The sequence below is a fragment of the Neomonachus schauinslandi genome, chromosome 13, assembly GCF_002201575.2.
Source record: "Neomonachus schauinslandi chromosome 13, ASM220157v2, whole genome shotgun sequence".
Taxonomy (NCBI): Eukaryota; Metazoa; Chordata; class Mammalia; order Carnivora; family Phocidae; genus Neomonachus; species Neomonachus schauinslandi.
Genome location: NC_058415.1, coordinates 92,269,423 through 92,296,891, shown reverse-complemented (window position 1 = coordinate 92,296,891; position 27,469 = coordinate 92,269,423). Strand labels below are relative to the sequence as shown.

General features: G+C 67.1%; 1 protein-coding gene across 4 annotated transcripts; it reads right to left on the bottom strand.

The window, feature by feature from the left end:
• Window positions 1–46: 46 nt before the first annotated feature.
• GPSM1 (G protein signaling modulator 1) lies at window positions 47–27,469 on the bottom strand. Of its 4 annotated transcripts, none has more exons than XM_021690967.1 (14): window positions 27,288–27,469; window positions 19,883–20,104; window positions 19,206–19,341; window positions 18,519–18,661; window positions 17,858–17,981; window positions 17,557–17,672; window positions 16,712–16,867; window positions 15,795–15,903; window positions 14,580–14,703; window positions 8,701–8,771; window positions 7,759–7,935; window positions 3,161–3,317; window positions 2,513–2,721; window positions 47–1,546 (listed from the first exon to the last, which is right to left on the bottom strand). In XM_021690967.1, the coding sequence occupies exons 1-14, from the start codon at window positions 27,350–27,352 to the stop codon at window positions 1,340–1,342; spliced, it is 2,016 nt and encodes a 671-aa protein (XP_021546642.1). In that variant the 5' UTR covers window positions 27,353–27,469; the 3' UTR covers window positions 47–1,339. The 4 variants fall into 4 exon arrangements, with proteins under 4 accessions (XP_021546642.1, XP_044776239.1, XP_021546643.1 ...); XM_044920304.1 differs by lacking the exon at window positions 27,288–27,469 and adding an exon at window positions 22,391–22,554; XM_021690968.1 differs by lacking the exon at window positions 7,759–7,935.

The following is a 27,469-nucleotide window of genomic DNA, read 5'->3' as shown; positions in this document are numbered from 1 at the left end:
ACCCACTGACAGCATGGCAAACACGCATGAGCAATAAATATGCATGTACATTCAAGTATGTGGGGCAGCCCAGGAGAAGCCTCTGTTCTGGCCTCTGACCCCGCCCCCGGGCTCCCACCCACACCCTTCAGAGCATGGTCGCAGCGGCCCCGGGGCCCCCAGGCTGAACTGCGGGGTGAGGGTCCGGCTGCCTCCCCTTGCTTGGAGAGCCTTGGAGAAAGACCGAGGAGCCCAGGGGCACCACCTCAGGAGGAGGTGCCCCTCATGCCCCGGGGGCTGTGGGGTCGTGGCGTGGGGCCGGGGGCTCGCCAGAGGGTTGGTGGCGAGCCAAGGCAGTGTCCTGCTCAATTCCGTGGGCTGACGATGTGTGGGGGCTGGACCCTCCCCACAGGAGAAGGCAGTGATGTCATCTTCCCAGCTGAGGGCTGGGTGCTCACCTGGGGGCGCAGGGTTGAGCCGAGCTGAACCCCCCCAGCTTCTGCTGGCCGCCCCGGCCCTGGTGTGGTCAGGGTGCAGACCTGGCTGCCAGCTGGCATTCCAGACCAGGCCTGTTCTGTCCCTGGGCTTCGGGGCTTGGAGTTGAGGGGTGCCACGGCTCATCCCCACCCGTCCCCTTGCCTCCCTGCTCAGGACTGGGCGCCAGCTGGGGCTGGGGGCCGAGAGCCAGGGCCCAGCGACCGTGCGTGGGGGCACCTGGCCTGCATCAACTGCCTCATCAGGCTCCAGGCTTTCTGACAGGCTTCCACCTTCTCCAGCCCAGAGGAGGCGGGGGCGGGGGGCGCAAGAGGCCGGGACTGGGGCAAGCGCGTCTGCTCTGTCATCCCTGGGACCCCCTCTGGGAGGACAGAAACGTCCATGTCACTGGCAGGCCGCACAGCAAAGGCTTCTGAGCGGCCTTTGGGGGCTTAGGGGAGGCAGCAGTTTTCACATTTGCCGGGCAGGATGGAGGGATGGAGCTGGGCGGGGCAGGGAGAGGCCATGGAGGGTCTGGAACCAACAAGCTGCAGGCTGGACCTGGGGCAGGGACGGGGCAGGGAGAAGGCCGGGCTGGGCAGGCCTGCAGAAAGCCGTGTCCCGCCGGGGAGCTGGTCCAGGACAGAGGCATGCCCACCCGCCCAGGGCAGCCCCAGCCTGAGCCTGCCACCCTGGGAGGGAGACAGCGTGGGGGCTGTGTGCCCCGCATCGGCCACAGTGGGAAGGGCCAGAGGGCCTGCAGTCAGCCATGGCCTCCAGAGGAATGGGCTTCTCGTGGGGCCGTGGGCATCACAGAGGACGGCGCGCCCCCCGGCCCCGAGGCCAGGAGTAGGGGTGGGGCCAGCCTGGCTGTGGCTGCAGGATCTTAGCTGGCACCAGACTGGCACGGCTGCCGGGGCTCAGGGCTCCCGCCCACCTCCTGCTCGGGGCTCCCGGCGAGGTCCACCCGCTGCTCATCCATCCGTTTGGCCTGCACCCTCTGGATGAGGCTGAAGAAGTCCTCGTCAGGCATGGTGGGGCCGCGGGGCAGCACGTCAGGAGGTGGGCAGCGCTGGTCATCGATCCTGGAGGACTGGGCAGACATAGACACGTGGGTTGGCAGCTTGGGCCTCCCCCGCCTTGGAGGGCCGGCCTAGGACGTGGGCCCAGTGGTCTCAGGGACAACGCCCAGGCAGGGGCTGCTGGCCAGCGAGCAGCTCTCCCTGCATCTACCCGTAAAATCAGCTCCGCGGGCAGTGCTGGGAGCCTCTGCCCAGGCCACCCCGGGAGGAAGGGAGGGCTGAGTAACCGCCAGGCACGGGGTGAGCAGGCCGGGGCACGGGGCTGCTGGCCGGCCTTCCGTACTGCGCCCAACACCACCTGACAGGGATGTGTTCGGGAGTCCCGGGGGCAGGACTGGGGGCCGCAGCTCCCTGAGCCCAAGGTGCGGAGCTCCCTGGGGCCCCCCATCAGGCCATCAGGCCAGGGGGCCAGGGCGGGGCCGAGGGGGCCTTTGGGCTTCTGTGCAGGGTCTGGAGCAGAAGGGCTGGGAGCCGGTGCAGCTGCTGGAGCGTGCGGGCATATGGGCCAGGGGCTCGGGGGTTTTCTGCAGGGGCTGGTTTTGAGGATTTTCGGACTCGCCCGGGGCCGCGCTTTCCTCTGCTCTGTAGGAATGAAGGTCACATCTGTAAACTGCACTGTCCTGTGTGAGCCAGGCCATGGTCTTTCCTGCAGCCTTTCATGAGGTCCCTGAAACCCCTCTGCCGTCTTGCCCTGCCTGGGGGCGCAGGGGGCCAGACCCCACCATGGCGGCGCCCCCCAGCTGGAGCTCCTGCCCGATGAGAAGGGCTTTCGGGAGGGGGAGCCCAGGAAGGGGCCTCAGGTCTGAGCACTGAGGGCACCTGGTGACACCAGCAGAGCCAGCCTGAGATGGACGGGCCAGAGCCCGCCGCGGGCGTCAGGAGCCTCCACCAGCCACGAGGGCGAAGGGGCCCCGGGCCACCTCGGGGCAGGGGTGGGGGGCGGTGAGCACCCCCAGCCTCCCCAGCCGCAGGCCCACCTGGCACTTGATGAGCATGTTGAAGAACTCGTCCCCCGGCTCCTGTGGGTCCCCGTCCCCGCGCAGACGGCCCAGGTTGCTGTGGGTGACGCGCAGCCCAGGCAGGCTGCCCACGCTGGCCCGCTGGTCGTCCAGCCGGCGGCCCTGGGAGCTGGCAATGAGGTCCAAGAGCTCCTCGGTCTGCGGGGAGGCCGTCAGCGAGGGCTGGGCTGTGGGGGCAAGGTCGAGGGAGGGGGCCCCCCCGCGGGCCAGGTCAGCCTGAGCCCAGCCCTGCCCTCCACGCTCCCCCGGGGCATGGGGGTCCCAGGGGTGTCTCTGCTGGCCCCAGACCCCAGCTGCCCTGGGTTGTCCCTGTCGCAGGCCCCACGCCCACCCCTGGGGACTCCTCGGTGACGGGAGGAAGGCCTGGTTTCCCACGCCTGCTCAGAGCCCGCCATGCGCCCTGACATGGTGTGTTCCAGAGGGCGGGGATGATGACATGCTTCCCAGGATGTAGCTTTGGGCAAGGCGGGGGACGAGGCGGTGACAGGGGCACTTTTGCAGCTGGTGTGCCCCGCCCCCCAGGAACAAGGGCTCCCAGGGGCACCGTGGTGGAGGGCAGGGAGGGAGCGTGGCAAGGACAAGAGGAGCTCCGCGGGGGACACTCACCGACCCTCTCCTCCGGGGTGGGGGCAGCTGTGGCCTCGGCGGCCCCGGGCTGGCCCTCCTCCAGGGGGCAGCGCTGGTCGTCCATTCGGCTGCTCTGGAACTTGCTCAGCAGGTCAAAGAAGCACTCTTCGTCGGAGGATGGGGCCCGAGGGATGCTCTGGGGGGGTGGGGGTGGGCAGCGGCAGTCAGCATTGGCTCTGGCCCAGCCACAGTGGCCCGGCTCTGGTCACCAGGCCCTCAGACCCCTGGACACCACTGAGGGAGCTGCTCAGCCGGGGATAAGGTCAGGACCCTCGCCCCACCTGCCCATCCTTCTCCCGGCATCAGCCCTGTCCAGGCCTCCGTTGTCCTCCCACACCCTGCCACCCAACCCCTCCTTGCCCTCCTGGAGCGCTCCCCGCCCAGCCCGGTCACCACCGCTTCCCAGCAGCGTCCCTGTGCCCCACGCCCCCCAGCCCCTGCCCTGTGGGACTCTGTCACACGCTTGTGTCAGCCCCTGCCACGAGCTCCACCTGTGCCCGCCCCTCTGGGGCCCAGGCACCCAGCACAGCACTCACCGGTGTCTGCCAAATGGACAAATCAACCAGTAGTGAGTGCCTGACTAGACCCTGGGTAGGCAGGAAGCCCTGCTGCCATTTTACATATTACAGTGGTCTGTGCCAGGGCCCTGGCGGCAGTGGTGGTGGATCCGGGGCCAGCAAAGTCAGGTCATATCACCAAAGGCAAGGAGCCACGGCTGGGGGAGGTGAGGGCTCCTGTGTTCCACCCCAGTCCCACCACTTCTGGGCTTTGGGTGCTACACCCGTGGGCAGGCCCAGAGGACAGATGTGTGGCAGCCAGGATCCCGGGTGTGGGGTGTTCGGGCTAAAGAGAAGGTGCTAACATCCCCCAGCCTCTCCCTCTGCATGCTGGCTGAGGTGCCCAGGGTCTGCTCTGGGTGGCTGGGGGGCAGAGCCTGGACACACTGGGAGCACAGAGACTCTGGGAGATGCCATCACTGTGCAGCCTGGGTGGTGGGGAGGGCTGACCCAGGGGCCACCCGCTAGGTCTAGGCAAACCCCCTGATGGGACCAGGGAGGGGACGGTGGTTCTCAGAGGGAGGGGGGAATGGGAAGTGGGAGACCAGGCCACTGGACCTGGCTGAGTCTCAACTGGCAAACACACTCCCTATCTGGGCCTCAGTTTACACATCCATAGGAGGGGAGGCTGGAGGGCAGGGCCAGGGCTGGTCCCCCCACCAGCCTCACCACGTCTGGTCCCAGCTGAGGGCTGACTGGTGGATGGGGCAGCTTCCAGAGGCCACCTTCACCTCCCCTCTGACGCCAGTGCCCCCTGCCCAGCCCTGGCCTGTCCGCCTCTCAGCTGGCTGAGTCCCAGATCTCCTGACGACCCCTAACCAGCCCACTGCAGAGGTGGATACTGGGGCAAGGAAGCCTGCACACCTCCAAGGCCACAAGGAAGCAAGGGGCAGGCTGGGGAACCCCCAGACAGGCCCAGCCTGGGCCCCCAGGGTGGCACGGTCCCTGAAGGCCAAGAGTGACCCAGGGAGGGGCAGCTGAGTGGGTGGTCCCGACACAGCCCATGTGTGAGCTGGGCCAGCAGCTGGCAGTTCGGAGGACAGAGACCCCACCCCTGTCCCCCCAGGGCAGGCCCAGAGCCAAGGCTGGGGTGGTTCAAGATCCCCCCAACTCAGGGCTCTGCTGTCCTGCAGAGCCCAGAGCGAACTGAAAGCTGGTGCTGAGTGCAGAGGGGCCCTGGCGGGAGTGGGGGGGTGGGGGCTGCACTTGGTGGGGTGGTCAGGGCCGAGCATCAGCCCTGCTCTGGTGGGGGCTGCGCAGGTGCTTCCCCAGAAGGTCAAGGGCTGTTCACTGGTCACTTGGGGCCCCAGGCTCAGCCAGGGGTGGAGGTAAGCACACCACCACCCACTGCAGGGGACCCCAGGTGGACTGTGGGCCAGGTGAATGGAACCAGGCCCCTCCTGGAAAAGGTGTAGCCCTGGGGCCTCTCTTCTCTAGACACATGGGCACCCAGCACTCCTCCAACCTCCCCTGGGCTGCGCTCGGGGCTCAAGGAGCTGAAGTAGGTGCTGTTTGCCCAGAAGCTTCTCCTGGCCTCGTCACCCCTGTAGCTGGGGTGGGGGCAGAGAGGGCCCAAGAGCAGAGCTGTCTGGGCCACCGGTGAAGGCCTGGGGCTTCCCTCGTTTGGGGGGGATGTGGGGCTGAGGCCACAGGTGTGCAGGGTGAGGCCCTGCTCCCCTCGTGTAGGATGCCACCCTGGGTCCCAGCCTCTCCTTTGCCCCCTGACTCTGGCTCCTTCTGGCCCGCAGGACTTCCAGCCCTGGGTCTCGCCAACTCCTCGCACCCCTGCCTGCCTGGGGGAGACAGCTGGGCTGGTGCAGAGGTGCTGGAGCGCACCCAACAGCCCCGCTCCGCCCCACCCCCCGCCCCGTCCAGCTTCACACGGCCGAGCGCTCCCCGAGCCTCCCCGTGCCCGGGGCCCCACACTCACGCTGGATCCAGCAGCAGGGGCCGGGCGCTGCGCACTACTCAGTATCCCCAGCCCGGCCGTGTGGCATCTGTGCTGTCCCTGTCGGCTCAGGGCTTAAATAGGCCCGGGGGGGGGGGGCCCATCCCCCCCCCGGCCCCCCCACAGCGCTCCCTCGCTCCGGCGGGCGCACGCACACGCTCTGTAAACACTCGGAGACTGTTTCCGGCGCGAGGGCCCCTGCTCCGGCCCACGGGCGGTCGGGCCAGAGGGCCGAGGGCGATGGAACCTGTCTGGGGAGCACTGTTCCTGCTGACAGGGGCCCGGCTTCCTTCCAAAGCGGGGTCAGCCCAGGAGAAGCGGCCTCTTTCTTCAGCCCTGACTCCCGAGGCTGGGGCCACCGCAGCCCGAGGAGCCGGAAGGATGCTGGCCTCTCCCATGGGCACGGGCCGTGCGGCCACTCCCCACGCAGCGGCCCCAGGGGCCACCACCACCCACAGCGCCCTCCCCGCCCCTGCCACTCACCACGGGGTCCCTCCCTGCACTGGGCGGTCTGTGGAGCCTCGGCCTCTGGCCGGCCCCCAAGACAACCCTCCTCAGGCTGGCGGGGGGCCCAGTGGGGGCCGACCCTGGGGCGTCGGGGGAACTGGCTGGGAGCCTCGGCAGGAGGCGAGGACGGGACGGGGATGCGGAGCCCCCAGGGCCCTCTCGGTCCTGCTCCTACAGGGAGCTCAAAGCCCTGGGAGGAGGGCCGGCCTGCAGTTCTGACAGCGGGGAGCTGGGCCAGTGTCTTCGGGGCGGGGGACCAGCCTGCCACTGGGGTTCAGGCCTCCAGCTGTGGCCAGCCTTGGCACTCTGCCATAGGAATTTCCTCCAAAGGCGCCCCCATGGCCCGGAGCCCTGCTACATCTCCGAGGGGCAGAGCTGGGGCTCCAGGAGCTGACCCTGGCCTTGGAACCCCAGCTCCACCGTTCCTAGCTGGGTGCCCTCAGGCCACCTTCTTCACTGCCCTGTGCCTCAGTTACCCCTCTAGGGGCTGCTGTAAAAGCATGATGCACGGCAAGCCTGAGCACTGGCTACTATTCGCGTTTGGCAGAAGGCACCCCCCACCCCGCCACGGCGGCTAGGGCCAGGTTACCACGTGGAAAAGGCCTTCCTGTTCCAAAGCCTGCTGTGGCTCCCTGGCGTTTGGGACCCTCCCCTACCAGGCGCTTTCTGGGGTGGACCCCGACCTTTGGGGCGGGTCCAGCCCCACTCCCCGTGTCCTGCCCCAGGAGGAGCTCCCGGGGCTCTCGACCTCACCCAGCCACACCTTCTCAGACCCCAAAGCCCCGTGTGATGGTGGCAAGGCCCCTGCACTGAGGGCTGGGGGCCCCAAACACACTGTGTGGGCAGTAGCCCCACTCTCCTGCGGCCTCTCGTCATCTCACTCCACGGGCACTGACCCTGACTGGCAGGCTGGAGGGCCGTGCCGGGGCCAGACGGGGTTGGCAGAGGCCCTCCCAGGCTCGTGGGAAAGATGGGTACACAGCGACATCTGGGGCTAAGAATACCCAGCACGGCGCCCACGCCTCTCAAAGGCTGGGAAGGTGCTCATTAAGCCCTCAGAGGAAACTGTTTGAACAGAAATTTGGACGCAGGTGTTCTGCATGGGGGGAAGGGGGATTCTAGGCTGACCTCTGAACCTGGGCTCGGCCGGGCCTCCCAAAGCCTGGCCGGCTTCCACAGGGGGACACCTGCCAGGTGGCACTGACCCCTGGCCGAGTGTCCCCCTGTGGAAGGAGGCCCCCGGCGCTCTGCCCCACCGGTCTGAATCCGACCCCCAGCCCATCCCTCCCTCCCCAGCTCCCCGGCCGTCCATCCACTTCTGAATGCTGTGTACCCGGACAGGGCTGCAGCCGGGCCCGAGGGCCTGCGCCCCCCAAGGCTGTGCTACAGACCCCCATCGGCAAGGCCTCCGGTCCAGTTTCTCCGTGGCCTGGGCCTTGCTGAGGCCGGATGCAACTTGTGGCATGCTGTCTCTGCACCGAATGCCCTGCGCTCCGGCCCGGGGGGTGGGGGGCCCGGCCCGGCCCAGGGCTGCTGCACAGGATGGCACCCGAGAAGTCGCCTACCGTGCGAGGCACCTGCACCCGGACGTCCGCGCTGTCCAGCGGGGAGTGGCTGCCCTCTCGGGGCCTCTCGGCAGCCTCCAGCCCCTCCTGGTACTTCCTGCTCCTCATGGGGAGAGGGAGCACGTCCCTGCCCGGCCCCCGCCACTCCCCCACCTGGTGGCTGTCTCCATTCTGCTCCTGGGGAGGGGAGGAAGGCCAGGCATGGGCGCGGCTGTCAGCTCCCCGGCGCAGGACCCTAAGGGGGGCTGGCGGATGCAGGGCCCTGTCGACAGACACACACCTCGGCACTCAGGGGTCGGGGCAGGAGGAGGTGAGGGCCTGGGGGAGGAGAGGCAGGGCAGGGTGCTGGAGGCGCTGGCCCCACACTGAGCAACAAGTGACCACGGCAGCCCCAAGCCTTGTTCCCCAACAAAACCCCCGACCGAACCCAGCCCCACTGGAGGACCCAGAGGCTCAGAGAGGTTAGCTCACTCCCCCAGGGCTATACAGCTCCCACCTCTGGCAGGTGGAGAGTAGGCCCGGAGCCCTACCCTGCCCAGCTTCCAGTCGGCTGGGGGTTTGCTGAGGCCTAGCTGCTCCCCCCGGGGCAGAGTCTGAGTGGGCAGGGAGCAGACAGGACACTGGGGACTATGGCTGAGTGGGGCTTGGGGGGTCTGCACTGTGTAAGGACACAGCTGGTGGGACCCTGGGATGAAGTGGGAGGGGACAGGGCCTTGTGGGGGCCTCTCTGGGGGCTGATGGCTGGTCCAGCGTCTCAGGCTGCAGAGGGCACGTTGGTCTCCCATGGCGGGGACGGGTACAGATAAGAGCCGGGGTGGGTGGGGGCAGCTCGGCCAGCGCTGCCCCAGCCTCAGGAACCCGCTGCCGCGCTCCACTTCTAATGGCAGGTGGCTGCCCCTCCGGCCCCAGGGGCCCCAGCTGCCCGCCCTGAGCCCCACTCACCCGCTCCAGGGGGAGCCTCAGCAGGCCCCAGGTCTCTGCACTCAGCCTCTGTGTCCTCTTGGGCCTGGCACCTGGAAGACAGCAGGCCCGGTCAGCCTGGCACTAACCCCTGGCCGAGTGGTGGGCTGGCCCAGGCCAGGGCTCTCTGGGAAGAGTCGGGCTGTCAGCCTGCACTCCGGGGGCTGGCAGGGGAACTTCCCATCTCACGGTCCCCGATGGAGGCAGACGCAGCGTCCACACGGCCTTGCACCCCCCGACTGGACAAGCAGTCAGGCGTGGAGATGGGGCAGACCCTCTAGGGCCTGGGCGGGGTCTGGCCTTGGTATTCCCCACAGGCCCAGTGTCTGAGCTCCTGCCCGTGCCTGGGGCCTCCCCACCGGCCTCCGTGCAGTCCTCTCCTGGAATGCCCTTCCTACCTCCGTGCAGATGGGGCCTCAGACCCTGATCCATGGCACTCTGTTCACCCCTCAACCAACACGCACGTGGACAGCCCAGTCCCCCCACTGCCGAGCGCCCCTCCAGCTGCACACCCACTGGGTGCCCCAGGGGCCCTTGCGCAAGGGTGGGGCTGTGCAAGGTAAGGAAGCGCGGCAGGTAGGGCGAGCGAGGCCTCTGGTGTGCGCGTATGCTCCGGGGGTCCTGTCCTGGCAGCCCCGGACCCTGGACCCACTACCCTCCCTCAAGCTCAGTGACTGGTCAGACCGGGCCACGGGCCTGTCGCCGGCAACGCAGAGGGAACGCGTGGGAAGCATTTTACAGGGCCTGGCGTGTTGTGGACGCCCGCAGGCTGCATGGCGAGGAACGCTGGCCCCCCGTGGTCACCCCAGCATGGCGCTGAGCTCCACGTGTGACACCCACAGCGGAGAGCGGCAGCGAGCCCTCAGCACGGCACCCCGACCCCAGCCTGGGCCCACACCTGCTGCCCAGGACACAGTCCCCAGAGGGAGAGGGGCCGGTTCCGGGCATCATTCAGACCAGCGCAAACCAAACGCCTAGGGCTTCCTACGAGCGGGGCAGGTGTCCAGCCCTTCTCCCTGTCCTGGCCTCCGGGTTCTGAGGAAGCCACACCCTGTTCCCCACTCTCTAGAGGCCTTGGGTGGAAAAGCGGTGATCGGAGGAGGAGGGCATCGGTGGCGGCTGTCCCGGGAGTCCAGGGAGGGGACAGCTGCAGCAGCCTGACCAGGAGACGGCGGCCAGTGGCCCCTTGGGCCCAGGATCTGGGGCTGTCCGCCGCCCCTCCCCCATCCTTTCGGCTGCTGTGGTCAGTGCCAGGCCTGCCCCTGCCCCCTGCACACAGCCCCTGGCCAGCAGGCATTGCCCAGGTGCCAAGCCAGGGAGTACCGTCTCTGGGCACGCAGCCTGGCCTCGTGTTGTGCGACCGAAGGAGCTGGAGCAGGCCCAGAGAGGGGGTCCCCTCTGCTTGTTTCCTCATAAGGGCACCCACCCGAACACCATCTATCCACCCCGGACTGGACAGGGTGGACCGCCCACCCCGGCAGACGGGCAGCTCTGAAGGGACAGTAGGATCCGTCCCACACCGACTGGTGCCTGGGGGCGGCGCCCGGCTGTGGCGGTAACGGAGGAGCACCTCGGTTCCGGGACAGCCGAGTGGCCCTGTCAGGACGGGCAGGCCGCTGTGCGTGGCCCCTTACTCACCACAGCCAGCAACAAGCCGGTTCCATCTCCCGCCACGGGCCGGCTGACGGCCCCTTCCTTGGCTGCTCCCTGATAGCCGGGGGCCTGATTCGATGTCCCCAGCTTGTCTGCTGGGCCCCGCCTGGCTGGACAGTCAGGCCCCGGCCGCGGTGGAGGCTGAAATGCCCCTCTGAGACCCAGCTTGTGTCCGGCTCCAGGGTGGGTCCCCTCATGGCCCTCTGAGTCTGGCTAAAGGCACCCTCTGTCTGGAGCATGGGCTGCCCTCACTGGGGCATTCAGCCCAGAGCAACGCTGGCGCACTGCCCGTCCTTCCCACCCCAGAGGGCAAGGTCTGGAAACTTCCCTGAGCACCACCCCACTCCTGCCTGAGTCTGACCAGCACCCTCGTCATCATTTCTGCCCTACAGGCTCGTGATGTGCCCCTCCCATGTGCAGCTTGTCCCACTTAGGCGGGCAACCCCGCTTTCTAACTGTTTGGCTGTGTCCCCCAGCTCCTTCCTGCCTTCAATCTCTTCCCAAATCCCAGCAGCTCCGCCTTCAAAACAGACCCAGAATCTGACCCCTCCTCATCTTGCTGCTCTCTTTGCCCCCTGTTCATGCTGGGGTGGGCCAGAAAGATGCCCGCAGGGCCTGAGTTAGATCTTCTTCTGTTCACCCTGCAGGGGCCCCTTGGCATGGGGAGGGGCTTACACAGGACAGAGCCCCCCCTCATTGCTCCTCCCAGCCAGGCTTACCCAGGCCCCAGGACCTTTGCACGACTGTCCTCCATTTAAGTTCAGGCTCACTCCCTCCTCCCCTTCCAAGTCTTTGCTCAGATGTCACTGCTATGCACCAAATGTTTGTGTCCCCCACATTCCACGTTGAAGACTCAAACTGCAACGTGATGACATTAGGAAGCAGGGCCTTGAGAGGTAATCAGGGTTGAGCCGAGGTCATGAGGGTGACCCCAGTGTTGGGATGGGTGCCCTTATAAGAAAACACCACAGAGCTTCCTCCAACCCCAGACCCCACCCCGCTGGCTCCCTGCTCTCACACCTCCAGCCTCCAGAAGCATCGGAAGTAAATATCCGTATTTTTAAGCTGCCTGTTCTGCGGTATTCCGTTCCGCAGCCCGAGCTGACGGAGACGGCGGCCCCACACGGCCCACGCACACTCACACCCAGCCTCACGGCTGTTCCTTCTTCCCAAACACCTGTAGCGTGTTATCTGTTCACTACTGTTTGCCACACACTCGTCGCCTCTGGCCGCCTTGGCCGGTCTCACCCCCTGATGATGAGCAGGCAGTTTCCTGTTTATTACGCGGGGCCCTGTCTGTGGCTCCCCAGGCACCATCATGCCCGCTGCCCTCCCAAGACTCTGGGTACCGGGGCTCAAGAAAAGAGACCGCCAGCCACAGTCACGGGGCCTGGAGGGGCAGAGCCCGGGTCAGGACATGAGAGGTCAGGCCCACTTGGCAAGCTCCGGAAGGTCGAGCCAGGAGCAGCCAGAGAAGGGACAGACATGAGGACAGCTAGGACCCCCGGCGGCCTGTCTTCAGCTGCGTGTCACAGGGGCCTGGCCTCAAAGCGGGCTGCAGGCCGCGTGCTGAGTGCACAGAGGGACAGGGAGGCGTCCACATCTTCAGCCCTCCCCAGGGAGTGCCCTCATCCCTGCCAGGCACTATCCTCAGGACAACCAGTGGGCCCAGTTCCCAGGACAGGACCATGGGGCACAGCTGGGTCAAATCACTGGGTCAGCTAGCCAGGATTGGGCGAAGCCAGAGCCAGAGCCTGCAGCCGAAATTGTGGCTCAGACATTCACTCTGTACATCCCAACCCGCTTTGGTGGCCAAACACAGTGTCCATGGACGGCCCATACCCTGTGGGACAGAAGATAGCCAGGCCCAGCTCCCCAGGGCTCAGGGCTGGCTCCATCCTCTTATGAACTGATCATGCTTCCGCGTCCCAGGTGGGTGCAGTGGGATCTCCATCTGACAAACCCATCCACCCTGGGCCCCTCACCAGAGAGGGCAGGGGCATGGCACAGCAGGAGACCTCAGGGGACTGACCCAGACCCAGGCAGCAGCGGCAGGAGGGGCCCACGTCCACCCAGACTCGTTCTGGGGTCTCTGTTGGGATGGGGCCTGCAAGGCTGGTGAGGTTAACCCACAAACTGAGCCACAGCCAGCGCCAGGCTCTGGGTCCTCCAGCTGCATAAAGGGCTCTTGTTTTCATCAGGACAGGGAAGAAAAGCCCCTGGGTCCTGGCCTCTGGCTAGCCAGCTACGCCCCACCCACCGCAGCCCCGCCCACCGCGGCCCCGCCCGGTGCTCCCCTGGCCCCCTTCAGCGCCCCCCACAAACTGACAGGCTGTACACACACAAGTGCCCCATCCCTACCCCATAGGGTCAGTTCTGGAAACTGGGCCAGGCCACCACCCACGCTCCGTGTGCATGCACGGAACCTGCCCCTGCAGGAGCCCTGTGGTGCCCCCGCCACAAGGCCCTGCCCCTGCCAGGCTCACCTGAGCAGGGGTCTCCTCCAGGGCTGCCCAGACTCAGGGAGCCCGCCTGCCTGCAGCAGCAGCCCTGCAGGGCCTGAAGGCCCCCAGAGCGGCCCAGGGCCCGCACACCTGCCTCCATGGCCTGAGCGGGCCGCTCTGGAGAACGGCCTGTGTGGCGGCGGCAGCCTGGCGGGGAGGGGGCTTCCGGGGGCCCTGGCTGGGAAAGGTCTGGGCACTGGGCAGGGCAGCAGAGCCGGCCTGGGGAGGACAGAAGCTGCCTTGTTCCCAGCACAGCCCAGCCGTTCACCCGTGATGTGCCCCGCCTTTCCCCAGCTCAGAAAAGGGAAAATGGCAGGAGAACCTGGGGCTGGCTGCGCCCCCGTGGGAGCCTTTCCAGGAGCCCGGCCCAGCCTTGCCCCCACTTGCTGCTGGCTTCCTCAGAGGGGGCCTCGCAGGGCCAGGGGCTCCAAGCAGAGCTGCCCACCCTCAGAAAAACACCACCCAAAGGGTCGGCACCGTCTGATACATCCTGGGGCAGGGTGGGGGGGCGAAGGGGGAGCCCTCCTCCACCCCACCCACCCCCTTCAGCCACAGCACCCCAAAATAGGGTGACTGGGGGTCCCAGAGGGCTTTGCACCTTCACTCCTGTCCTCACCCCGAGTTGGAGTGACACATGCCCCCCATTTCCCGGGATAGGCCAGGCTTAGAAACCCCCAGCATTAGGCAGGGAAACCCTGCAGCCCCTCCACCACAACCTGGAGCCTCTTCCCCGGCCTCCTCCTCAGCAGGCCTGAAACTCTGGAGGCTGGGGCAGGGCAGGCACCCCCGGGAACACAGGCACGAGGGGATTGGGGTGACTCCCCAAAACTCAAGAACCACAGGTTGGGGTCCGTGCAGGCGGGGAGGGGGCAGCTAGCTCCCTGCTCGGAGCCTGCACCACACCCACCTACAGTCACTTGGGAAGCCAGCTCAGGGTGGCCCCCCTCCCAGGACCCCATACTTCTTATCCATTTGCTTTGCAAGGAACATTCTGTTCCCACGTGCCCCTGCGTGCCTAACAATGTTGACATGTATGGGGTGACCGGCAGCCCGCGAATGAGGTCATTAGAGCTGCCTTGGCTCATCCCGGGCCTCACCTGCTTAGCACCCCGAGCACGGCTCTCCTCCTCTTGGCTGATGCGGCCTCCCCCTCCAGTCCCCCGGCCCAGCCCTCAGCCCGGAGCATGTGGAGCACCGAGACGGGAGCAGTGAGCGCCCTGTCCTCGTCCTCCTTGTTGGCCATGGCGTCACCAGGTGATAAACCAGCGGGGCTTGGGGTGACGACAGGCCCTCACTGCCCCAGAGACCAGGAAGCACAGGCCTGAAGGCCTCACGTTCAGGCCACGCCTTTGTCCACACCGTCTCTGCCCCTGAACGCTTTTCTCCCCATGCTTTCCAATCTCCTGACTCCTGACTTGACCCCGGGGAAACAGGGCCCCTCCGTCGGTGCCCTGAGCACCCTGGACACCCGGTCACCTCCCACCCCCACTGGGCACTCCGGAGCAGGGCCAAGCAGCGGCGCCGAGGCAGACACCCCCAGGGACGGACCACCCTTACTGGGCAGCTCTGTCCGACATTCTCCTGCTTGGGGGCAGAGTCCACCTCCCGGTGAACTGCACCCAGAAGCCCAAGCACGAGCCTGCACCCCATGCACCCCAGGTGGCCCTCCTGCCACATCCCTGCCCACCCAGCCCGAGAGCTCACCTTGGGCCTCGTAACCAGCCAGGTCCGGCTTCTCTGTGGCCGCAGGGCTGGTCAGCCGGCCCAGCACCAGCTGTAGCTGCGCCACGTTCATGCGGGCCGTGAGCTCCCCATTGCGGTCCCCGATCTACAGCCAAGCAGGGCCAGGTTAGTGGGCAGGTGGGCTGGGAGGCTCCGGCAGACTGGCCCTGAGCCCTGGGCCTCCAAGGGAACCGGGCCTCACTATGCCTCAGGGATGGAGTCTGGGTGTTTGTCCCTGGGTAAGGTGGCCACATGGGCCCCAGGTAGCCCCCCTCACACCCCAGGAATGCCTGGGGCCTCAGGCAGCCAGCCCTGTGCCACTCCCAAAAGCAGGTGGCCTGCCCCAGACTCCACCTTTCTCAGTCCCTGGAGCCTCCCATGCACCCCTCCGGCCCCGTCCAGGCCCCCAGCTCAGAGCAGCAGCTCAACAGGAGGACCCTGCTGCAGAGGAGTGAGGGCACTACCCAAGAACAAGCCGAATAGTGGGAGGCCACGGCCCAACCTCGAGTGGAGCCCTGGGGCCACTGGCGTGCCCCCGCCTCTGCTCAGGGGGCCGTGGGGACTCTCCTGACACAAGCTTCCCTGTTGCCCCACCACCTGGGCTCCTATGGGTCTTGCCCACAACAGGCATGGGGCTATGGTGGGTCTGGGAGGGTACTGGGCGTGTGCTGGGGGGACGTGACATCAGTGGGGCCAAGGAGGATGGGACTGAGGTAAGAAGGGGGCAGGCTAGGAACTGGGAAGCTGGAGGCCACCTGGGACAATCTGACCATAGTAGGAGGGTCCTGGGTGGACCGGCCCTCGAAGACCCTATCATCCCCAGGAAGGTGTCCAGCGGGGGCTCCCAGGGGGAGAGCCCAGGGGCAGCCAGGCCTTTGTGCTCCTGGGCTGCCTGTGGCAGGTCATTTCCACCTTGGCCTGGCCCGGTTCCATCAGGGACACAGGACCTGGTCGTGGGCCCGCGCACAGGGAACACTGACGCTTTACGGGTGGAAAGCAGGCCCCTGCTCCCCGCCCCTCACCCCCGGCTACAGCAGATAAGCCGCCACCGGGCCTCTGAAGGCACATCCAGAGCACAACAGCCTAGAAGGGATGGAGGAGCATCCAGGGAGGAGCCAGAGGGCACAGAGGCACCTGGCCTGGTCTCAGCTGGGCTGGGCAGTGCCTGGGGACTGGCCGCAGGGCAGGCCGGCTCACCTCCTGGGAGATCTCCAGGTGTTTCTTGGCGAAAGTCAGGGCCTGTGCCGGGCTCCCCATGGACACGTAGGCGTTCCCCAAACTCCAGCACGCCCGGCCCTCGCCCACTCTGCCAGGGCGGGAAACTGAGTTCACATGTGCAGCCCGCGGCCCGCCAGCCTGCCCACCAGCCTCCAGGTGGTCGGGCCCATCTTGACAGGAGCACGGTGGGCGGGCCTGGAGTTCCTGGCGGGGCCTCGCTCGGCCCCTACCGGCCGTGAGGCTCCCCCCTCCCCTGCCCCCGTGGCTCCCTCCACCCTTGGGGTCAGGTCATAATGACCCTCAGGTCATTAATCTTCTAATTAAGTTGAAAAAATCACAAAATGTAAATGTAAATGTAACCACTCAAGTGCAGGCCCAGGGGCTCGGTGCACTCAATGATCCACGGCCGTCACCATCTGGTTCCAAAGCGTCGTCACCCACGAGAGCAAAAGGGCTGGCCACTTCGAGCCTCCCGACAGGGCGGCCCGCGGGCAGCCCTCTCCGCCCCACACCCCGCGAGAGGCGCACGGCCCGCGGCTCTGAGGCCCCTGCCCCGGCCGCTGCCCACCCCACACCTGTGTGTGTGGCCATGTGTTGGGGAGACACAGGGCTGCTCAAGGGGCCACGGACCGGGTGACGTGGGCCCAACCCCCAGCCAGCCCGCCCCAGGGTCGCCACAAGCGGCCGGCCCAGCGCCCACCCGGTCTCTCCTGGTCCCACTTAGTGGATGGTGTGACCCTGCAGCGGAGGGAGGCTGAGGCCAGGCGGGCCGCCCTGCACAGAGGCGCTTAGCAGTCAGCGGCAGGGCAGCGGTCCTTACTCAGGCCACAAGGACCGTCTGGAGCCCCCGGGGCCAGGCCTGACCCCCCGTGTCCCCGCGTCCCCGCCGCGCGCACCTGTCGGCCAGCTCCTGGGCAATGAGCAGGTGGCGCAGGTGGTACTCGGCCGCGCGCTCGTAGTCCTGCAGCAGCGTGTACGTGTTCCCCAGGCTGTAGCAGGCCTGCGCCTCCACCGCTTGGTCCTTGAGCTGCCGGGACAGCTGCAGCGTCTTCCTGCGGAGAGGGCAGAGGGTCAGCCCCAAGGAGGAGGGTTTCCAGCACCCCCTTTTCTGGGGGCCCACATCTGAGGGGTGGACAGTGGGCGATGGGGATGCAGTCCACCTGCTCAGTGACCTCAGCCCCAGGGTCCCACGGGCATCTCCACAGAGGACCGGGGGACAGCACACCCCAGCTCGGGGTCCTGACTCAGGATGTCAGGGCTCAGCACAGGACCCGGGGCTGGTGACCCAGTCTCTGCGACTCAGGCCAGGACGCAGACGGCTCACAGGGCATCCCAGCACAAGCCAGGGACGCCCAGGAGCCCACGTGGTCTTTACCCTCTGAGTCCGTATAAGAGCGATTACACCGACACCCCAGAGCCATCGTGGAGAGCAAAGACAGCCCTGGGGTTCCCCCAACAGCTGGCCCTGGGAGGCCCTCGGCCAAGGCCAGCTGTGTCCCCGGCACACGGCAGCTTCTGCCGGCACTTACCGAGTGAAGGGCATGGTAGTTCTTGTCCCTGGCAGCCCCAGGACATGGGCTTTGTCAGTCTGCCCTTCTGGGGTGGCCCAGAACCCCCCCCCACCTGGCCCCTGGGGAGGCTGGGAGGTCAGGCTCACCTCCGACCTTAGGCTGGCGCCCAGGTGGCCCCCCTCCCCCGGGCTGGGCTGGGCGGGTGGGGGCGGGCGGGCAGGCCTGCCTACTTGTAGTACTCGGCGGCCACGTCAAAGCGCCCCAGGAAGATGTGGGCGTTCCCCAGGTTGCTGTAGGCCCTCCTCTCGGCCGCCTTGTCTCCAAATTCCTTAGCAATGGCCAGGCGCTGAGGACACAGACCGGAGGCCTGGGTGGTCACAGAGCAGCCCCGGGAACCTAGGCGGATGGCAGACGCAGCCTCCCCGCCCAGGGCGGCCAGCCCAATGTCTGCGTGTGCAGAGAGGGCAGCCCGGGACCCCGTACCAAGCGCAGACCAAGCAAGGCGGCTGGGGAGCCCCGCGGCGCACTCACCTCCTTGTGGAAGGCTGTGGCCTCCATGAAGCTCCCCAGCAGGTAGTGGGTGTTGCCTAGGTTGCCATAGGCCCTGCCCTGGGCCGCCCGGTCGCCCAGCTCCTTCACCAGGGACAGATTCCTCCTGGGGGTCGCATCTGTCTGAGCCGTGTCCCTCTCAGTGCACGGGAAGCAGGGGCCCCGTGACCCACCACCCACCCACCCAGGCTAGAGGGTGATGAGCCGGCGGCCTCCACTCGGCTCCTCCCAGAGGCGTGCCCCAGTGGGTGCCGTGTGCGCTCTGAGGCTCAGTCAGGGGCTCGCCTGCCCCAGGAGGCTCCCTCAAACAGACGTCCCCGGCCTTCTTGCAGCCCAATGTTTTCTAGCACCACGCCGGCTTCTCCACGCTGCTGTGGATGACTGCTGTGTGGGGGACGCCGGGGGCTTGGTGGACCCCACCAGACGCTGAGGGCAGGTGCAGGTCGGGGGTGGGGAAGGAGAGCTGACCCGCTGTCGCCATACGGGGGGTCTGCGGAGAGCTGATGGGCCCAGATGTGGGCGCTCTGTGCCTGGGGCGGCTGCCCCACCCCGCGGCCGGCAGCAGGGGCTCAGGAAGTGCTCCGGAAAGCGTGGACACACCATGGCCCGCTGGCTCTCTGGCACCCCTGCCCGCCCCACTCACTCATAGAACTCGGAGGCTCTGCGCAGTGGCTCCCGGACGTCGGGCGGCAGGTGCCCAGGGTCCTGCGTGGCGGTCCACGACAGCTGCTTGCCCTTGGCGTGGTACACGTTGCCGATGTTGTACAGCGCCCTTGCCTCCCCGACCTGGGGGTGGCACCGAGGTTGGGGGACCCTCTGCAGACCTGGCCCCCGAGGAGCTCACTGGCCCTGGTCCCTGCGGCTCCCGAGGCAAGGACCCAGAGGGGGGAGCTCGCAGGTGACGGCCGCTCTCCAAGGACACCCCGAGTGACTGACTCAGCAGGGGAGGTGCGACCACGCCTGGCGCGGGCACCCTCTCATCTCTGCCGCCCGGGCGGGGAGGAAGGGGCTCCCAGCTGGGCCTGGCCCCCCTGAGCTGTGACTTGGGGCGAGTCATCCCGTCACGGGGGGAGGTCACAGAGCAGGACAGTCAAGTGTCCGCATAGGCCTGGGCCCACAGCTGCTCCATCCCCGGCTGCCACGCCAGCCGGTGTCCCTCTGGAGCCCAGCGCGGGGCGGTCGGTAAGAGGAAGGGCTGACACAGAAGATGGGGGGCTAGGGACTCTACCTTGGGCAGCCGGGGCGGGCCATCCTCCCATCTTCCTCCCACGGGGGACAGCATGGGGCCACAGGTCAGGGGCACCCGCCCCCCAGGGAGCCGCTGACCGACCTTGTCCCCCTGCTCCTGGGCGATGTCCAGGTGCCGTTGGCAGCAGACGACAGCCTCGTCAAAGCGGCCCAGCACCTTGAGTGTGTTGCCCAGGTTCCCGCTGGCCTTGGCCTCCCCCATGCGGTCACCAATGGTCCTGGAGGGCAGGGAGCAGTGAGCGGGACACTGCGCCCAGCAGGGAGCCCGGGCAAGGGTGGGGTTGGCCTGGCAGGACCAGCCCTGGGCTGACTGGGGCAATGCTGGGCAGGGGTCCTGTGGCTGGTGGGCAGGGCCCCCTCAGGCAGCCCCCCAGGCAGGGAGCCCAGCTGGGGTCACTTCTCTGTGGCGCCCAGCCTGCAGCTCTCCAGGTTTGGGCAGCTGCCCGGATGGAGACAGGGAGAGCCGGGGAGAAGTGGGGACCCGGCCGTGTGAATAAGTTTCAATAAGCTGTCCAGGTGCTGAGGACACCGTCTGGGGCTTGCCGGCCGGGGAAGGGCCTGTGGGCACGGCTGGTGGGAGCCCCAAGAAGCTCCACTCCCTCTCAGGCAGGCCCACGCACGCGGACACACTCGGGATAGCGGGCCACAGCCACACCCACACACAGGCAGACAGAGGGACCACAGCCCTTCTCCCAGGCCCGGGGCACCCACTCGGGTCCCTTGGAGCTGAGCTCGCTGAGGCAGGGTGGCCGCGCTCACCGGGCCAGCAGCAGGTCATGTCGGTGGTACTCCAGCGCCCGGGCGTACTCCTTCAGGTAGAAGTAGGCATTGCCCAGTTGGCTGTAGATGGCACTCAGCGTCTTCAGGTCCTCGGTGCCCACCTGCACCGCGGCCTCAAAGAAGGCCGCGCCCGCCTTGAAGTCCCCGGCCTTGCAGAGACGCTCCCCCTCCAGGGCGAGCTCCAGGCACGAGGCCTCCATCCTGGGCGAGGGGAGAAAAGTCACAGCTCGCCCCTCATGCAGTCATGCAGGGGACGCGTGCTCCCCACCCCATTGTCACGAGGACCACGAGGCCCTGGGACGGCGGTGACCCACGCCACGCCTGCGCACACAGTGCCCAAACCTCACTGCCCGCCCTTCGCTACCAGGGCTCAGGAGCCCCCGGCAAAGATGTGAGCCTGTGACCACAGCAAGACCCTCAGGCCACGGTGGCCAAGCTCCAAACACAGCCTCCCGAGAAATCGCAGGCGCCTGGGTCAGGGCCACCCCTGGGCCTGGTGCCACATCCGTCCTCCAGAGCAGCCGCGGGCCCTGAGCCTCACCAAGGACAACCGAGGCTCAGAGAGGTTCGGAGAGCTGGCCAAGGCCAGAGGGGCAGGACCTGACCCCTCCCTCATCCTAGAGTGCGCCCCCGCCCTCCAAGGTCTCCATGGGGGACTGCGGGCTCAGGCATCCTCTGTCCTCGCCTCCCATTCTTGGGGGAGGCATGGCTGTGTCCGAGCCAAGGGTCAGCCAGCCCTGAGAGCTGAGGAGCACTCAGCTGGCCCCCTGACAAGCAGCAGCCCCCACCCCCATGGCACTACCGCGGGAGGACGAGACAGGACCACGTCCCAGGACGACCCTGACCCCCGGGAAACTGCTCCAGGTCCCCGGCCGTGAACCCAGCCCAGCTCCAAGGGCCCAGGGCCCCATGTGACCACCAGCGCCCTCACCGGAGGCTCGCCAGCCCCTCCTGCTCCGACCTTTGGGCCAGGGGCATCAAAGAAGCAGCCCCTTACCCTTGGGCCCTGCTTGCCCCCTGAGGTGGGGTCCGGGCCCCCCAGCTGCTAGCCTGGGCCCTGCTCACTGGCGACCCCAGGGCCCCTGGGCCTTGGACGAGCTGCCCCGAGCACATGGCTGTCAGGGGAGCCTTGTGTGTGGGGGTCATTCAATCAGGCTGGCCCTGGTTCTGGCCCTCCCTGCTGTGGGGTTCTGGGCAGGCCACATCACCACTCAGAGCCTCGGTCTTCTCCTCCGCCCTCTTCCGGCTGGTCCTACGGGTTCTAGGCTTAAGGCCGTTGCCCTGCCCTGGGGTGGGAGAGTGGGGTCCCAAGCTGGAGGGCACCCTGGCAGGTGACCCTACACGCAGCCCTGGAAAAGTGGGGGGCACGTTCTGCACGGCCGAGGGCCAACCCCGATTACTGGGGTCCGTGGAAAGCCTACGGGAAAGTGAGAACGTCCACACCAAACGGCCCTCGTGCCCCAAGGCACCCACCCCTCTGGGCTGTGTTAGAGCCATGAAGGGATCGGCAGTTACAGGGGGGAACGCACATCTTCCCTCAACAAACAAACATACAAACAAACAAACCTGTCTATGGTAGTGCTTCTCAACCATTTAACCAAACAACCCCTTGATACAAACCACAGTGCCCTGCCCACTTCACCCCTGCATTGTCAAGAAAACGGGTGCTTTAAACCTTTCCAACACCACACACCAAACAGGCAGGGGTGCAGCCAGAGCCCCGAGACGCTGAGCCCAGCACCCGACACCCCACGGGCTCAGAGCTCTCTGCTGGGGAAGCCCCCCACCTTGCCCAGCCTCGACTCCCCAGCATCGGGGTCGCTCCTCCAGGGAGGGGTGGGCTCTGGGACCCGGCACCGGCCTGCCTGCCTCCTCCAGAATTGAGCAGAGCTCGGGGGGCCTCTCCGAGAGCCGGGGGCCAGAGCCTCGGGCCTCCTGCCCACCACCCTCTGGGAAGGGCCATCCAGATGCCACGCTGCGGGAGCGCCCCAGCAGCCCACCCCCGTGGCCACTGCCACGCACGGGGCTCCTTAATCAAGGCCTGCTTGTCCTTGCCCAGCTGGGCACCATGCCGTCTGACGCGGGGGACCGACCTCTCCTCCCAGGTGACTTGGCAGGACCGGGGGCTGGGGTCTGTGATGCTGCCGCATCCGGAGCCGAGCGCGCCCTGCTGGCTCTGACAGGTTCGACTGGGGAGCGGCCGCCTCCGACCCCGTGTTCCTGCCGAGACCCCATGGCAAAGGAGGATTCTGGTGTGGGAAGGGGCTGGGGGTCCACTGAGGGGGTGTCCGGCGCAGCCATGCTGAGTCACAGACGGGCGGGTCTAACCCAGGCCCCAGGAACGTGAGGACACCCCCTGGAGAGGCCGCAGGCAGGGTGTCCGTCCCGGGAGCCCCACCCCTCTACTGAACCCGAGAGCCTCCCACGCACCTTGACCTCCAGCCCCCCGCCCCGGTCAGCTCCCAGCTGCCCAGGTGCCCACCGCACCTCTTCCTCTGCAGGTTACGCATCTTCTGCACATATAGCCACAGCTCCAGGCCCACGGGCAGCAGCAGGGGGCGGGGGCGGGGCGCGCCATACACCACCTTGCACACGGCCTTCTCCGCCAAGCTCAGGGCCACAGGCTGGCCCTCTGTGGAGGCGGCCGGCATGGCGGGGCTCCAGGCCTCCCTCCTGGCCCGCCAACACCCGCCCCGCCTTGGCTGCTGGTCCCGGGGAGGCACCGGCCTCGTGGTTCCCCAGCCTCTGCCCACCCCAGCGTGGTGGGCCAAAGGCTCTGGTGTCCTAGGCTCCAAGAGACCCCAGGTCCTTGGGCAGGCTGTGCAGGGCCTCCCGGGGACTGAGGTGGATCAAGGGATCAGGGCAGCTCAGAGCTGGGGATCAGCATCGTCAGCAGGGAGGGCAGGGCCTGGGGGGGGGCGGGGGTGGGGGGAGACTCTCTCTGCCAGGCCACTTGCCCAGCTCAGCAACGGGCATTGGGTGGCAGAGGGCTCCAAGGCTGTGCAGCTCTGGACCTGGGAAGAGGAAGGGGGTGCTGTTCTGGGGTTCCCTCTGACCCCGGACCTACCTGGAGTTGGAGCAGATGGAGGAACCCGAGAACAAGAGGGAGGATGGGAGGCCCAAGGCAAAGGCCATCCCAGATACAGGATCTCAAGGCCAGCATCAGCCCTGGAGGCCCTGCCCACACTGGGGGCAGGGGTCTGGCAGGGCTGAGTCTCAGGAGGGGCCAGGCAGGTGAGGACAGAGGTGGGGGGATCTGGTCCCAGGCTGCCTGCTCTCCAGAGTGTCCAGACCGAGTACTTTCCTCCCTGCCCAGAGGCTTCGGCCGATGCCCCCTGTCTACCCGTCAGAACAGCTCAGCTGAGAGGTATAGGGCAGGCCTGGGTCACCTCCGTTTTATCTGGCTCTTATTAACAAACTGGACCCCCAAACCCTGCACCCTCAGATCAATCCCAGGCCCCCTACTCTGCCTCCCAGGGCCCGCCTGAAGGGCAGGTTACCCTCTCTTGTCTTTCCTGAGACCTACCCAGCCTGGCCAGGCCCACTTCCCTGCTCAGTGAAAAAGATTCTGGAGCTTCTGTCCCCTGACAGCACCTCTGCAGACCTGTCGCCTGGCATGCGCCCACGTACACCAGGGATGGACTGGTCTGCAGCCGCCCTGGGCTACCAACTCCAGGGCCAGTTTGTGGAGCTGGCCTTCCTGCCCACTAGCCACACATCCACCCAGCAGGGCTGCCTGGGGCCTATCCACCCCATGGGCCACCAAGAGCTCCACTCTCAGGGCACAAGACCCCCTGGAGCTCTGGGCTGGGCTGGCCAGAGTTCGCAGGGCCCCCAGGGCTGTGGTCTCAGCTCCCCGGCAGCCTCACCACCCTTACCCTGGGAGGGGTAGCCTCCCCACCTGGGATTTGTCATCCAGGCTAAATGGATGCTTCATTGTTGACCTGTAGTTCTCCACCTTCCAGGAGAGCTCAGACCCCACACCTCCGGGTTGGGTCTGTGGAGGCCTGGCCCACCCAGTGGGGCCACATCCCCCTGCACGGATCCACCCCGATGCTGGGACTGCACAGCGTACCCTTCCTCACAGGGGCCCACCAGGCCAGCTTTCCCAGTGGCCAGACCACAGTGGCCAGGAGACAGGATACCGTCTGCCAAGATCCTGTCGTCCACCCACAGGCTTACCGGTTAATAAAATGGTTATCGACTCCCCAGTGGCCAACCTCACTATTCTGGCCACCACATCATGCCCACACCCTTCCAGCCTGGCCTTGGCATCCAACACAGTATCCCAGGAGAAGCCATCAGCCCAGCCTCACTTGGACCAAACTGCCCTGCTCCCCATCAGGCTCCTGCCCTCATCCATCTGCCCTACCAGCCTCTGTGGAGTCCTCCAGTGCTGACCACTTCGGCTGGTCTCCAAGCCAGGCCCCTAGCTCCCACCCCACATGGTTAACCGGGGGCTGTGTCCCCCTTTGCCCCATTCTCTGTTAAATGCAGTCACTGTCCTCCCTCTTCAGGGATGTCACCCCCAGTCTGGGCCACCGAGCAGATGCTCCAGGACCCCTGCTCACCCCCATCCCGCTGCCCCCTAAGCAGAGCCATCCTGACTCCCTTCCACAAGGAGATTTCAGGACAGCATAGGGCGGGGAGCATGGTGGGAACAGGAATCGCTGGTGGAGGGACATATGTGTCACTTAGTTTGGGAAGGCATCGGGGGTTGCGTTTCTAGGGAGCCCTGGGGCCAGGTCATTACTCCCCAGACGCCCAGCCATGGCCAGTGCCTGGGATACGGTGGAAGGAGCCGCATGGGGATGGGGAGATGGCAGGGCGCCCGTCCCGCTCCTGAGGATGCCCCTGTCTGGCCACCTTATTCTGGGGCACACCTCTAACAGGTCACCCCCCAGTGGGGGTGCTCACCACCCACTCCAGGAGCACTCAGCTGCTGGCCTGAAGGGGAGGGGGAGAGGACCCCCCAGGGCCTCCCCACTTTCAGGGGCATCTTGGCCACCTGCCCACCCCCTGCACCCTCCTCCCCCAGGCCCATCGGGCCCTCCCTCCCCAATCCCTGCTCCAGGCGAGTGGGCCCGCGTGCAGTAGAGCAGAGTTCTGAGCATTAACTGCCCCCATCTGCCTCTGCCTCCCCGACCCGGTCCCCTCCCCAGGGCCCCATCTAGGGACTTGTTGGGCCCACGGGCACACTCACGCTCAGGCCCCTCTCAATGTGCCTTCCAAGCCCATGTCCCCAGACCCCCATGTCACCAGGCAGGAATTTGGCACGGGAAGGGAGCTGCTGGGAGTGGGCTGGGCCTGGCCCAGAGGTTCCCCCAAACAACCATCTGCAGAGCGGTCAAACCAGACGGACCCTGTCATGGGGCACCCATGTGCTGGGCTGCCCACACCCCTTGGCTGCCCTGCCACAGGTGGGCTTCCCTGGCCCGAGCGCAAGGGGGTGGATGACCTTCTGACGGCTTCCTCCAGCCCCGAGCCGCCGTGGCCCAAGGGTGCTGGATCCGAGGAAGCGGTCCCCTCCTCTCCAGCTAACAGCCCCCGTCCGTCCAGGATGCTCCCACACACGGCTCCCTGACTCCCACCCCTGCCTGCCAGCCTCCAAAAGCCAGCTCTGAGCGGGAACCGCCCTGCCCACAGCTGGCTGCCAAACTCCCCCGGGGTGTCCTCATGGGCCCGCAGGAGGGCTTGGGGCTGCGCACCCCAAATCCGTGCTGGGCTTGCCCCTTCGAGCTCAACTCAGTTCTCAGCTTGCTAGGAGGCCAGGCTGGGCTCAGGGCCTCTCCCAGCATCCCCTCTGAGCTCTGTCCCTGCCAAGGACAGCTCCCCCAGGCCAGGGTCCTGTCTGGCGTGTTACTGCTGGGCCCCAGCCCTGGCCCACACCCCAGACTCCCAAGTTGAGACTGTGGGTGTGGACTAGCACGATAGGGACGCCATGCTCAGCTGTGCAGGGCCTCCCAGGGCTAACACCCCTACACACGCGTGCACACACACACACAGTTGCCGGGTCAACTCCTGTCCTTCCCACCAGGGTGCTGTGAAGGGGATCCTCTAGGGCGGGCCTCCAGCATCAGCTGCCAGCAAACCCCCCGCACACCCCTCCCCTACATGGGGCCCAGGAGCCAGGCCGGGGGGCTCGGCACTCAATCTTGGGACCACACAATGGGGGCTGTGTCTCTCACCAGAGGCACAGGGACCAAGGTGGGAGGAGCGGCAAGGCCTCCTTTTCACTCGCCACCAGGGCCTCATTCTGCACGTGGGGCGGGGCGGGGTGGGGGGCAACAGAGGTTTGCCGCTGATGCCCAGCGGGGCTGGAGAATCCTCTCAGGCAAGGCTAGGCCCTTGAAGGCTCAGCAGCTGCGGAGGCCGCCAGGTCCCAGGAATGATGATGTCCATCCAAGTTGGGGACCCGTCAGGCGCCCTGGAGGCAGGCAGGCCTGCCCCTGCCTGGCACTCGTGCTGACTGTACTGGGCCCCTGGCATCCCTGGCAGAGTCCATTCCCCCGGGGAGGACCTTGTGCCCACCCAGCTCGGGCACCTGGCATCACCGTGCGCAACACCGACAGGCCCAGAGTCAGCGCGCGCGGGCATGCCGTTCAGGTGTCATCTCTGACAAAGCACAGACCGCAGGCATCATCCACGAATCTGCCCGGAGGCAGGTGCCCTTTTAGGCAGGCACACACCCCAACTGGCTGGCTGGCTCTGCAACCCAGATTCAAGCCTGCAGTCCCCTCAACCCCAGATTCATGGTGGGTCCATGGGGGACAAGGCCCCACCCATGACGAAACCCAGTCCCTTCAGCCATGCTGCCTCCCAAGAACCCAGACCGCAGCAATGGGGAGGTGGTGCCAGGCTTGGGAGGGAGCTCCTGGCAGCCCCCCTCCACACACCTGCTATGCCAGGGGGCCCAGCTGTCAGGAGCGCAGCTGGTGAAGCTGTAGGTCTCCCTCCCCCTGTCCCAGGGCAGTGGGGGGGCTGAGGGGGGGTCCAGCAAGCAGCAGCCCATCCCAGCTGACCATCCTGGCCACCCGCTAATCCTGGACGCAGAAGGGCACAAGCTTCGGGAGGCCTAGGGCCCCCACCCCCGGTAACCCCCACCCCTGCGCCCCCTCCTCCCCCGCACCCGCCACCAGGGGTGCCCCCTTCCTCTGCATCCCCTCCTTCACCTCGGGCGCCCCCCACCCCAGCACCCGCCACCCCGGGCGCCCCGACCCTAGCACCCCCTCCTCCCCCGCGCCTCCACCGCCGCCAGCCCAGCCCGCAGGGAGGGAGCGTCCCCGCCACGTTGCGCGCCCGCCGCAGCCTTTGTTCAGGGCCTCCCGCCTCGGGCCGCGGGTCCCCGCGCGTCCCGCCGTCCCCGCCGGTCCACCCAGCCTACCTGGAGTAGAGGCGCCGGGCCGGGCCGGGCAGCTCGTCGGCGGCGGGCGGGGCCGGGCAGGCCATGGGGCCGGGGTCGCCGAAGGCCAGGGGCGCACACCCGCTCTCTCGCGCCACCCTGCGCCTGTCCCCCGTCCGCCGTCCGCCGTCCACCGTCAGTCCGTCCGTCCGTCGGTCTGTCCG